Below are 14222 nucleotides of genomic sequence, written 5' to 3'. Positions count from 1 at the left end.
TCGGACGTGGAGCTCTCGTTTATACTGTCTATGGGAGCTCTCGGCATCTCGAAAACACCGCGCTGATATTGACTCTCGTTTTAGTTCTCCTTTTTTATCCAAAGCCTGCTTGCCATGGTCCATAATGTCTGAACGAAACAACAACAGCGTGCAGATAGACATTACGAACTACACAGTGGTCCACGTCTGTCGTCTTGGTTACTGTCAGAGGGCTCTGGTTGCTATGGCAGTACGAGCGGAAACACGGGAGATTGTGAATGGGAGTGCTTGGGGCACTACTATGATAGCATCAAAAATCGCTATTTTTAAACACTAAGAAGACTCGACACAACATGAAACTGTGCTGGAAGTCTCACCAGAGGCTCTACACATGAACTCCAGCATTGAGAACAGTGTTTGTGTACACAGAGTTTACTAAAGAGAAAGATTTTGAACAACTCACTGTAGCTGTGTGTCCGCCGGCATTTTGACAGTCAAAAATAGTCGATAGTTCTTAGGGCTCTCGCTCTCTACTTCCTCTTTTCTTTGTCTCCTACTCTTTTTCTTTCTTTCTTTCTTTCTTTCTCTCTCTCTCTCTCTCTCTCTCTCTCTCTCTCTCTCTCTTTCTTTACTTCCTCTTTTCTTTGTCTCCTACTCTCTCTCTCTCTCTCTCTCTCTCTCTCTCTCTCTCTCTCTCTCTCTTTATCTCTCTATCGCTCAGGAAACATTTACATGCTGGGTAAGATTAATGGTACAAGTTATAATCTTGTAAGACTGGAAATACTGGTTGGGGTCTGAGACAAAGGGCCCTGCTAGCTAATTAACATTCGGCCTCCCCCATACACGAAGTGAGGTTCACTTCCTCTCAGAAACAACTAGGAACTCACACAAGAACATGGTTTAATGTGAATGTTTATCATTGACTATTATGTTTTTGGTGTCATTTGAAATGTCTCAAAGTGAGTGGTACAGATATCTCATATCCAGATAGATAAAATAAAAGGAAATAAGGTTTATAGAAGTTTAGAGAAAACTGGTCCAGATAATGCCACCCCCCTTTTGTTGAATAAGAAGCCATTTTGAGGGTGGTCTCCCCCATCCCCCATGTCACCTGGTCAAGGGGATAAAGGAAGGTGTGCTCCCGCTCTCTGGGCTCTTCTTTGCGGGACACGAATGGAATAGGTGGTCTGTCTGTCTGTCTCTCTCTCTCTCTCTCTCTCTCTCTCCCTCTCTCTCTCTCTCTCTCCCTCTCTCTCCCTCACTCTTTCCCTTTCTCTCTCTCTATCTCAGATACAAGCTGGGTAAGATTATTTGGTGTAACCAATGTATAATCATGTTCTAGATATTTGAATTGAATGTGGAATTGATCTCTGATCTCTGAAATATTAAATTGTTAGATGTGATTATTCTAACTGATTTTGACATTGTTCATTTAATGGTTAAAAGGAATAGTCATACATTCGCTCACTTTTAGTGAGGCACAGATATTTTTAAAACCTTTCATTTATGGAGTCAGATGAAATTACGAGAGAATACATGATTAATGTATTGCATTTAACCAACCAATACTTTGCATGAGTGAGGACAGAACACGTGATAACCTTCCCCGTGTATTGGCGAACCGGCAGATTGGACCAATATAGCGGGCCTTATAATCTCATACATCTATTTTGTAGCTATTTTAAGTGTAACCATAACCATATTTTGTCATTAAACCTTTTCAATTACAAATAATGTGCTAACTAGTTTTGATTAGGTATTGACTTTGAAATGCTTCATATTGCAATACAATATCATCACTCTCTACAGCAACGCTCTCCCACATATTAAGCTATTGTAACTGCGCTTATTTCCGTCATTGGTATAAGTGTCAGTGGGTGGAATAGACAAGAAATGTGCAGTTTTCTACCATCTTGCTGACAACGTTTCTTTAGTCATTCGGCAGTCTTGCAGACTGAACCCCTGCAGGAAATCCACCCTTACAGGCTATTCTTATTCTAACCCTACACTACACCCACAGTGACACAACTAAGGCCATGGGAGTTGTGGCAAGTTAGAGTCAGTAGTTTCTTCCATCATTTATTAAGACATTGGCACTCAAGATGTTATGCTGTTGCACTGATGTCACGTTGAACCTTATGTTCGCGCTAAGTAGATACCGCCAATGCGCTAACAGGGGCAAACAAAACAAGTTCAAAACAAAACGCGTGCTGTACTGTGATTGGTGGCTCGTTTGACCAGTTAAGTTTTTATCCACTCATAAATAAAAAGGAACGACTGATTTTGAAAATGTAGTAGAGTAAAAAGTAAGATATTTGACTTTGAAATGTAGTGGAGTTAAAGTAAAAGTCTCCCCAAATTGAAATACTTAAGGAAAGTACAGATACACAAAAGAGCTACTTAAGTACAGTAACGAATTACATTTACTTCGTTACTGTCCACCACTGGGAATAATACAGTATGATCTGTGTGTATCAATACACAACTCTGAGATCACAACGTGAATGTGTGCAAGAATAAACTGAGCATGTTCAAATGAACTCTTTCCAGACTAATTCCACTAAATGTCTTTAGAGAAAATACAGATTTCTTTACCTGTGAGAAGTGAAGAGAGAATGATCAGTCCCAGCAGACACAGATCACACTTATCAGCCATTTTCTGTTTCTGTCATGCCGCAAAGAATGACTGTCCTGGAGTGGCCTAGATCTGGATTAAAGACAATGGCCACACATGGGCCATAACTATCTGACAGGATTCATGCCATTGCTGACGTCAGGCCTGCGTGAGGCCACATTCGGGCCAAGATCGCTTGCTATATGTGTGTGTGTACCATGAAGCTTAGGTTACTAAGTTTGTGCTTGTGAAACCACAAATTCACCTCCAGAAGTGTGTCATTGACAGATGCGTCAGGATCACACTTCATCTATATATACACAGCAAAAACTCCAGAGTTAAATTAACTCTCCTGCGAGTTTATTTTAGACCACTCTCAAAAGTGTTAAAATAAGGGTACATTAAAAAGTCAAGAGCTCAACTAAAGCAAACACTGATCACCTTCAGTGATTCTGCTTGTTAACATCAGGTGTCTTCAATAATTGTCAAATATCAGTCAATTAAACAGTTAATAATGAACTATAATTTATTTATATCTTAATTATAACTTTAACACTGCTTCAGTGTTATTTTAACTCTCTTATGCTGCGTTCACAGCATAAGATAATCACAGCATAATCAATAAATTATTTTGTAATATGACTAAAATGCACAACAAAGCAAATAAAAACATAAAACTCGCTTTCAATATGTGAGAGATAATCATTTTGTATTGAATGCTATTTATTCCATATCTATTCTAGATTATATGAAACATTATTAATATAATGTAAAGACAACAAACACAATTTAGTGTAACTTATAAAAAAATAAAAAAAACATTCACCAGTTTCACTTTTGGAGGCTGGCTCCATTTATTATCAAAACAAAAATAAATGACAGATTAGGTCGCGCCGGGCTGTAGAGCGCGGGCTCGTCAGGCAGCGACCACTCGAGGCCGAGGCCTATACGGCCTACGCTGTCCTCGTCAGCGTCCTCACCGTTAGGTCCACCAAACCTAGCTCCTGGAGCAAATTGTGAAACTCTTGAAATCCTCCGGAGGATCTGGTGGACGCGAGTACAGCGACGATGTCCCCTACGCAGCTGTTTCTGCTCTCCAGAGCATATACGAGCGGTGACTCTCTCGATTAATGCTAATGCTCGATAAACATCTAAAAAAGATGGCCGCCAACGGGTTTCGAAACTTTCGCCTCTGGATTTCGCCTCCGAAAAAAGTGTAACATGGAAAACGGTGTTGTGTAAACAGCCCCTAATGCTGCGTTCACACCAAACGTGAATATGCGTCTAAATTCGCGCCTGCCGTGTCTAGTTATATGCGTGACCACTTTGTGTTCATTCGCGCGTCAAGAGCGAAATCGACGCGCGTAAAAAAAAAAGTTTGAAGCGAAATTTCAAGCTCAAACGATTTCGTCGATTTCGGTCTTGACGCGCGAAATCTAGACGCGGCAGGCGCGAATTTAGACGCATATTCGCGTTTGGTGTGAACGCAGCATTAGGGGCTGTTTACACAACACCGTTTTCCATGTTACACTTTTTTCGGCGGCGAAATTCAGTGGCGAAAGTTTCGAAACCCGTTGGCGGCCATCTTTTTTAGATGTTTATCGAGCATTAGCATTAGCATTAATCGAGAGAGTCTCCACTCGTATATGCTCTGGAGAGCAGAAACAGTTACACTTTTTTCGTTCATTTACACGACAATGGTGTTTTGGGGCCTGATAACGCAAACGTTTGAAAACAGTCTCCTCGTAAACAATCAAAATGTGAATCTCTGAAGACGATGAGGTCATGCACATGCGTATTACGTGTTCAGTCTATAGTGTTTCATCGCCATCTGATGGCCTGGCAGCAGAATACAGTATTTTTTGTCGTTTTCGTGGATCCGTGTGAATGGGGATCGTTTTGACAACGGTGTCGACTGTACGTGGAAAACTCAAAGGAAAGACTTCCCTGTTTTAAGCATAACTGGGTTGTATCAATTGACCTGAATGACTGAACTTATTTATAGTCTAATCAACATTTTCAATATAATTCTAAGGATTTCTTAAAGTTTTTCTGATAAAATAAAACTTTCATTAAGAGTGTTTAATTGTGTTAGAGAGACTTTAAATAGTACTTTAGTACAGACTGATTCAGAGTAGCTTCACTTGGATAAACAGAAAAATAATGATGCAAACAGATTCTCCTGTAAAGACAATAGAGTCATTATTCAGATCAATTCAGTTCAGTGGTGATTTTCTTCAATAACTGTGTAAGGTTCATACATTTTGAAATTAGTTGAACTTAGATAAGCTGAAGACAATAGTGTAGGCCTTGTTCCCTTTTGAATGGTCAGTTGTATTGTGTAGCTATATGCTATGGGGAAAACCTCTTTTTCTCAGAATACTGAAGTCTTTTTATAAAATAGTGCAGTGCTATTGCACAGCCATAACAATGCAGAGAGTAAACGCCCGCTACTGGCTGGTCAGTGGGAACTGCACGAACCTATGGCGGAGCGGCGGAGCCATGGGCGTAGGTTTAGGGGGGGACGCTAGGTACTAGTCCCAATCAATATTTTGAGATGACAAATTTGTCCCCACCAATATTTAGCAAGCTCCTTTGAACTGCTATTTGGATCTTTGCGCTGCTATTTGGATCGATTCCAACGGCCAAAACAACGACAGTACAAGAAACGCCGTAATTTGATTGGCGGCGGTGTATCTGACAGGCTACACGCGCGGGCCGGGACTACTTTTGTGCTTGCACTGGCAGCGAGCGGGTGTGTGTGTGTGTGTGTGTGTGTGTGTGTGTGTGTGTGTGTGTGTGTGTGTGTGTGTGTGTGTGTGTGTGTGTGTGTGTGTGTGTGTGTGTGTGTGCGCGCGCGTGTGTGTGTCGACGACGCCGACGGAAAGTTACCAGGGCTGTCTCTCTGCCACATACAAAGGCCAGAATAAAACATTTTAATATTCCGTTTTTTGCCACTTTTTGTACTTTGTAGATAGATCAGCTATGCCACCCAAGAAGAAGAAAGGGGACATACGAAGCTTTTTCATAAAGCAGAGTGTAAGTAGGCAAAATAACTAGCCACACAAATAAACTAGCAGTAGTAGTGACTGACCAGGCTTTCAAATGCAGATTCTACTGTGGAACATAGTATTGATTGGTGATAATATGTGTTACCATGTTGTTACAGTTAAACCTAGCAGCAGCAATCTTTCAACTAAGGTTAAGAGTATTGATTAGGCTGTGCAGCACTGACAGACTCATAGAAGTCACGCTATCATGATAGAATGCTACGTTAGCAAGTCACTGAATGTTAATTAGCTGACCTTAACTTAGAATCTTGCAGTCAACATAAACAGTGGATCTGAGACATTTTTCGTTTCTACATTCTATTTATGTAATGTATTTGTGAGTGAGTGTAGCCTAAGAATTTAATATTTAAGAATAGAATATATCAATAGAATTTGATATAGAATAGTAGATACAATTTTAGTATTAATGGAATACTGTAATCATGGATAATAATAATAATAATAGATAATAATAATGGATTTGTTGTGTTGAATGCATACTATGATACGTGTGTATTTTATTCATTTGTTCATTATTTAATTACATATAGAAAACTCATTCCAGGGGGAGGGGGAGGGGGATGTCCCCACCAAAGCTGAGGCCAAACCTACGCCCTTGTGCGGAGCTGCGCAAACCAATCAGTGCACCTGCCGCCGATCTGAGCACAGAGCCCCCCAGAAGGGGCGGGACATCTGCCTATAAAAGATGGTCTATTCGCCGTAGGATTCAGATTTGATCTCCTTCAGCAACAAAAACACTTTGCTGATTTCTCGAAGAAGCCTTCTCGCCGACGAAAACAGCTAAGCCAGGCAGCGGAATGAGTATCTATTCAGCAGAACAGCACACTGAGTTCATGAGTTCACTGCAGCAAGGGAATCCCCTGTCAGGTCAAGACTCAGATCATATAGTTGTGTGGCTTGCCGGGCCTGCCTCCACAAGCCACATTCAATGAAGACTGATGCTCTTACTACAAGAGTGGCTGGGGATGAACAAAGCACAAGTCTCGCCTCGCTGCTCTCGCATTCTGCACCTCAGCAGCGACCCAGGCCCCGAAGCAAAGCCGTAAGCCACGCCTCCGCCTGGCCAAACACTACTTCTATGAACCCCAGCGTGGTGAGCTGCCGTCTGAACGAATTCAGCCCTTAGCCACCCGGACCGAGGCTTGGAAAGATATCCCCGGTGTGTAAAAATGGGTTCTGGACATGATGACATGAGGTTACTCGCTCCAATTCGCTCACAGACCACCCTGCTTTGCGGGCATAGTCTATAATAATAATAATAATAATAATAATTTGTTACATTTATATAGCGCTTTTCTAGGTATTCAAATCGCTTTACATGGAAGGGGGGAATCTCCTCAACCACCACTTATATACTTCCAACCAATACTTCAGTGAAGAGCAACGAGGCACACATCCTCCGCACTGAAGTACACTGAAGCTTACTGGCTAAAATGCTGTCAGGCTTCTATGGCCGTTACTTCCTCATTCCCAAGAAGGATGGCGGCATCAGGCCCATCCCAGACCTCAGACATCTGAACTACGCCCTCACGAAATGGCTTTTCAAGATGCTAACTTTGAAACGAATCCTTGCGCTAGCATGCCCAGGGGCTTGTTTTTTTTCAGTGAATCTGAAATCTGAAATCTAAATCTGCATACTTTCATATCCAGATTGCCCCCCTTCACAGACCGTTCTTGAAGTTTGCATTCGAAAGGGATTGCATACCAGTATACAGCCCTACCATTGGACTGTCTCTGGAACCACACACGTTTAAGAAGTGCATGGGTGTGGTGTTTTTCCCCCTAGACAGAAGGGAATGCACATCCTCAACTACCTCGATGACTGACTCATTCTGGCCCAGTCAGAGGCAAAATTAAACTCTCTCAGATCTGTGCTCCTCAGCCATCTGGGATGCCTAGGACTCAGAATCAACGTCACCAAGAGCTCACTGTTCCCCAGTCACAGAATCTCTCCGCTGGTACTTTCATTCTTCAAGAGCTACTGGATGCAGGCTGTAGCCCATCCACGCTCAAAGTCTACGCGGCGGCCACTGAATCTTCCATGCCCCAGAGGCCGGCCAGTCGTTAGGGAAATGTGACATGATTGTTCGCTTCCTGAGGGGAGAGAGGAGGCTCAGCCCACTACAGTACCCTCCTGGGACCTATCAACGGTCCTCAGAGCCTCAAGGGCCTCCATTCGAGCCGCTACAATCGGCTGAATCAAAACCCCTCTCGCTTTAGACGCTGCATCGGTAACCTGCCTTGAGTTTGGACCAGGGGACTCTAATGTCGTCCTCAGACCAAGACATGGCTATGTGCCTAAAGTGCTTTCAACTCCTAAAGTGCTTTTCACTCTCTAATCTTCCCACGCACAAGATGAGCAGCAATTACACATACTCTGCCTGATTCGTGCCCTGAGGACATATATAGAGTGCTCCGCCCAGCTCAGACAGTCAGAACAGCTCTTTGTAAGCTTCGGAGGCTGCACCAAAGGGCCTCCCGTCACAAAGCAAAGGTTATCCGGTGGTCCAGTGGAGTATCTATTGGCAATGTATGTGCAGCGGCTGGCGGATCCTATGTGGCAGCCACATTAGCCCTCTGCCTTGGGACCCTATTACAAGCATCCCAGACTTGCGACATAGAGCATGTCGTTCTGCTCAAACATAGCACGGCCTGATTGGATTGGTTTCCCATAGCGTATAGCTACGCAATACGACTGACCATTTGAAAGGGAACGACTCGGTTACTAATGTAACCTCGGTTCCCTTAGATAAGGGAACGAGTATTGCGTAGACGGCCGTGTGCTATCGCACACGACTCGGCGTTCGTGGTGTAGGAAACTTTATTCCTTCATCGAAGCAAGACCAGGAGACGTTGGGATATCGTTCAAGCAGAAGTTATTCTTTATTGAGCGTTGCTGTAGTTCGTCCAACAGTCTAACTGAGTTCTATACAGTATAGTTTTTATACATTTACAAGGAGGAGGGACTTTTGGAGGTGGAGACAAATCCAAACAAAGCATGCAAATGTAGGGATGAATCTTTCAGTGATTTGATTCTATCAAGTAAAAACCGGTTAGGCAGGTTATCTGGCTTGCTCAACAATTCTGCCCAATCTAGAGAAACAGGCCCAATCAGCATAACACTATCATTCAAATGATCCAATCAGCCTGACAGTATCACCCATACCTTCACATGATCATAGCTTAACTTGGGACCATGACACTGTTCAGGAGGTGCATACAGATAAAAAGGTTAATGTCAGACACCTGAGTTGCTTGATTTAATCTTCTTTGAAAATCATCATCTATGCCTCAAATGCTAAATTCAGTAACCTAAATTAAACATTTAATACATTTGTAATCCTTGAGTGGCTTCAGTTCAATCCTGTGGCGAAATGAGCATCTTTTATAGGCAGATGCCCCGCCCCTTCTGGCGGGCTCTGTGCTCAGACCGGTGGGAGGTGCACTGATTGGTTTACGCAGTTACGCCGCTCCGCTCCGTTTAGTCTCTGCACTGTTATGGCTGTGCAATAGCACTGCATTATTTTATAAAAAGACTTCAGTATTCTGAGAAAAAGGAGTTTTCCCCATAGCGTTTAGCTACGCAATACTCGTTCCCTTATCTCAGGAATAAGGGAACTAGTTCACTAGTTTGTGGTTCCTGGTTTTGTATAATTTGAAATATGTAGCTACCTGTAAGACTGGGAAGTAAATCTATGCTAAATGGTGTGATTTTTAATGATTCTTGAAAATCATGAAATGATGTGATTTTATGATAAATTAAGATGATTAAAAATGTATTTCAGTGATTAAATGTAAGTTTTTTTTTTCTAAATATTTTACTCTCCACATTAAAATGAACTGTCTAAACTACATTCATGTGTGTTGTGATTTATTTAGTGAATGTCTGGAATTTTGCACTGGTTTTGCCGTACCCATGTATTTATAGGGTCCAGAAATCTTAGATTCCATTTTTATAATTTATTTCTAAATATTTATGTAGGTATTTCTATTATTTTTGGGTGATTTCCCTTTTATTCTGTTTTTTTTTTTTTTTTTAAGAAAATATAAGTAAATAAGCAATTTTTCTACATTATTTCACAAAAAAAAAAAAAAAAAAAAAAAATTTCAGTCCTGTTTTATCAAAAACCAACGGATGACCTTGGAATTGAGTCACTCAGTGTCTCTGATGCCATCTGGTGGGGAAAATGTCAAAATTGCATTTTATGGTTACAGCCACTAGAGGGACCTATAGGATCCAATGAAGATTTTTAACCGAGCAAAACAAGTCAAGTCAAGTCAAGTCAAGTTTATTTGTATTGCGCTTTTCACAATACAGATTGTATCAAAGCAGCTTCACAGTATTAAATTAAAATAATACAACAAAGTTTGTTTCAAGAGGAATTTATTGATTGATAAAATTAAATTAAATATCCCCAAAATATCCCCAACTGAGCAAGCCAAAGGCAACAGTGGCAAGGAACCGAAAAACTCCATCAAGTGACCTAATGGTGTCCTAAAACTCCATCAGGTGACCTAATGGAGAAAAAAAAAACTTGGGAGAACCCAGGCTCAGTCGGGGGCCAGTTCTCCTCTGGCATTTATGAGCTAGAGGCCGGATTGTAGTTTGAACTGTGGGATTATATGAATGCCTGGCTGAAGAGATGAGACTTTAATCTAGTTTTAAACTGGGAGAGCGAGTCTGAGCAACGAACAGTATCAGGAAGACTATTCCAGAGTTTTGGAGCCAAATGTGAAAAAGCTCTCCCTCCTTTGGTGGTTCTGGATATCCTAGGTATGACCAAAAGCCTTGAATTTAGTGATCTTAAAGAGCGCGATGGATTATAGGGCGATAGAAGATCCGTTAAATAGACTGGAGCTAAGCCGTTTAGGGCTTTATAAGTCAGTAGCAATATCTTATAATTAATACGGAGCTTTATAGGTAACCAAAGCAGTGATGATAAAATCGGTGTTATATGATAATATTTTCTTGATCTCGTAAGAACTCTAGCGGCGGCATTTTGGACTAACTGTAGCTTGTTTATTGAGGATGCAGGACAACCAGCTAATAAAGCATTACAGTAATCTAGTCTCGAGGTCATGAATGCATGAACTAACTTTTCTGCATCAGAAACTGATAGCATATTACGTAGCTTAGCAATGTTTCTAAGGTGGAAAAAGGCTGTTTTTGTAACATATGAAATATGATTTTCAAAAGACAGGTTGACAATCGAGTATAACACCCATGTCTTTTACTGTAGAGGATAAAGTAACAGGACATCCTATGATATTAAAGTTGTATTGTGCGAGGTTTTGTGGGCGGTTTTTTGAACCGATAAGTATTACCTCTGTCTTGTCTGGATTTAATAAAAGAAAATTACGCGTCATCCAATCTTTTATATCTTTAACACACTCTGTCAATTTGGAAAATTTAGCGTTTTCATCCGGCCGTGATGAAATATATATTTGAGTGTCATCAGCATAACAATGGAAACTAATTCCATGTTTCCTTATAATATTTCCAAGTGGCATCATATATATGGAAAATAACAGAGGGCCTAACACAGATCCCTGCGGCACTCCATAGTTTACTGGAGTTATGATTGATTTTTCTCCATTTAAATAGACAAAATGGTAGCGGTCAGATAGGTATGATTTGAACCAGCTTAGTGCTTGTCCTTGAACACCAGTATAATTTTGTAGTCGATCTAAGTGTAATGTATGATCTATAGTATCGAACGCAGCACTAAGATCAAGTAAAACTAGTATTGAGATACAGCCTTGGTCAGAAGCTAAAAGTAAATCATTTGTGATTTTAACGAGCGCAGTTTCAGTGCTATGATGCGGTCTGAATCCAGACTGAAACTTTTCATAGATATCATTTTGTTGCAAGAAAGAGCCCAGTTGAGCGGACACCACTTTTTCTAATATTTTAGACATAAATGGAAGATTTGAAATGGGTCTATAATTTGCTAGATTATTATGATCTAATTGTGGTTTTCTTAATGAGAGGTTTTATAACTGCCAGTTTAAATGTTCTTGGAACATGACCTAAAGATAAAGACGAGTTAATAATATTGAGGAGAGGCTCTTCCACTACAGGTAACACTTCTTTCAGTAGTTTAGTTGGTATAGGATCTAATAAACATGTTGTTGTTTTAGATGAAGTGATACGTTTATTTAACTCTTTTTGTTCTATAGTTGTAAAGCACTGTAATTGTTCTTTCGGGGTGATAATTGAAGCTGAATTATAAGGCGCGATTGAAGATTGAACGTTTACAATTGTGGTTCTGATGCTTTCTATTTTCTCAGTGAAGAAGTTCATGAAATCATTACTACTGAACTGTAACAGGATATTTTGTTCGGGTGACGTCTGTTTATTTGTTAGTCTAGCCACGGTGTTAAATAAAAACCTTGGATTGTTTTGGTTGTTTTCTATTAGTTTGCGGAGGTGCTCAGCCCTGGACGCTTTTAGGGCCTTTTTATAACGTGACATACTGTCTTTCCACGCGATTCTAAAGACCTCTAAATTAGTTTGTTTCCATTTACGCTCTAAAATACGGGTTTCTCTCTTTAAAACATGCGTAGTATTGTTATACCATGGTGCTTTATTTTTCTCTCTGACCTTTTTTAATTTAATAGGTGCAACCACATCCAATGTTCTAGAGAGAATGGTGCTCATAGTGCTAGTTAGTTCTTCTAGTTCATCTGTTTGTTTGGGTTCAGGCAGCAGCTGAGACAGATTAGATAAGCAATTTGAGAAATTATCTATGGTGGATGGGAGGATTGTTCTGCCTGGTTGATAACGCGACGCCGCATGACATATTACAGCAGTACGTAATATGCAAGTTACCATGTAGTGATCAGTGACTTCATCACTTTGTGGAATGATATCTATATCGGTTGGATCGGTTCCATGTGATATAATTAAATCGAGTGTATGATTAAGACGATGTGTTGGTCCGGTGACGTTTTGCTTGACCCCAAATGAATTTAATAAATCTGTAAACGCAGCTCCTAACGCATCATTTGGATTATCTACGTGTATGTTAAAATCTCCAACAATTAATGCTTTATCGACATTGACTAATAGGTCTGAGAGAAAATCTGCAAACTCTTTTAGGAAATCAGCGTAAGGCCCTGGCGGTCTATATACGGTAGCCAAGGCTAGAGATAATAGGGATGTTTTTCTAACATCTAAGAGCGTAACATTTAGTACAAGTACTTCAAATGAAATAAACTTATAACCCGTTTTCTGAGTAACATTTAGAATATCTCTATAAATGGTTGCAACACCTCCGCCACGACCAATCAGACGGGGCTCATGCTTATAACAGTATCCAGGAGGAGTAGACTCATTAATACCGAAATAATCATTTGGTTTAAGCCAGGTTTCAGTAAGGCAAAGTACATCGAAGCTATTATCTGTGACTATTTCATTTACAATAACTGCCTTAGGTGTGAGTGATCTAATGTTTAGAAGACCTAGCTTTAGAAATAGTTTTTGTTTACTAATAGCAACATTTTCTGTTTTAATAACAATTATATTTTTCCTAGATCCTGCAGTAGATTTATTATTTGATCTCACTAAACGAGGAATAGACACGGTTTCTATGCAATGTTCTACACTAATATTTATATCAGTTAAATTGGTGCAGCAGAGACTATGATTTGGACTTTTGGTTACTAGTCAAAGGGTATTTAAAATTTTGGAGATGTTATCTGACAGAAGATCCGCTCCGAATCTGCTTGGGTGTAAGCCATCAGCACGGAAAAGCCTTGGACGCTCCCAAAACAGATTCCAATTATTTACAAAGAGCAGTTTCTGCTCATTGCACCATGACATTAACCATTCATTTAGCGCAAATAATCTGCTGAACTTTTCATGCCCTAGTCGGTACGTGGGAAGCGGTCCTGACACAATGATCGTTGTTTCAGGCGATGTGCTGCGTACCGTATCGATTAGATTCCTGAAGTCTTTCTTCAGAATCTCCGTCTGGCGCAGCCTGATGTCGTTCACTCCCGCGTGCAGGACCACAGTTCCGACGCGCTCGTCACCGTTCAGAATCTCGGGAAAGCGAGCAGCGATTTCAGAAACACGAGTACCAGGAAAGCAGTGACTGTGCACCTTACTTTTACCTAACGTAGCGTGTTCGTGCCGAACGATGGAATCGCCGATGATCACAGCATCGCGTTCTGTTTCGCGTAGAGGGGAGAAGCGGTTTTGTGTGGATAACTCGAAAACCGGGAGGGTCGGAGAAAGTCTTGGTCTAAACCTGACTCGCGTCTTCCGCTGCGGAACCACCCAGGCTTCGTGGTGGCGTGTTGGAGCCGGAGTGAACGAGACCATGGCTGATTGCGACCGATGCTGAGGAACGCACGGAGTAGACGCGGTCGGAGTCAGCGGGTTAGTAACGTTAAACACTGATTTGTGTGCAGCGGCGCGTGATGTTTCAAGAGCCAAACACCGGTCTCTCAGCTCGGCCTGTCTCAATAAAAAGATATTTTATGAACTCAAAGGCGCGAGCGCGCGAGAGAAAATAAATAAAAATAGCTGAGCGCACGGGTGGCGTGTTAAC

At 41.1% G+C, this 14222-nt stretch overlaps 1 protein-coding gene across 1 annotated transcript in view; it reads right to left on the bottom strand.

Moving 5' to 3' along the window:
• LOC309505541 (uncharacterized protein) overlaps window positions 1-2644 on the bottom strand; it is a gene marked incomplete at its 3' end in the record, with an annotated part of 163365 nt that extends 160721 nt beyond the window's left edge. Inside the window, exon 1 of the mRNA XM_082178937.1 lies at window positions 2575-2644. Within this exon, the coding sequence (XP_082035063.1) occupies window positions 2575-2635 (61 nt within the window). The 5' untranslated portion in view covers window positions 2636-2644. The remainder of the gene's footprint in view (window positions 1-2574) is intronic.
• Between the last annotated feature and the right edge of the window lie 11578 nt (window positions 2645-14222).

Source organism: Leuciscus leuciscus (assembly GCF_965113295.1).
Source record: "Leuciscus leuciscus genome assembly, chromosome: 1".
Taxonomy (NCBI): Eukaryota; Metazoa; Chordata; class Actinopteri; order Cypriniformes; family Leuciscidae; genus Leuciscus; species Leuciscus leuciscus.
This window is presented reverse-complemented; position numbering and strand designations above follow the sequence as displayed.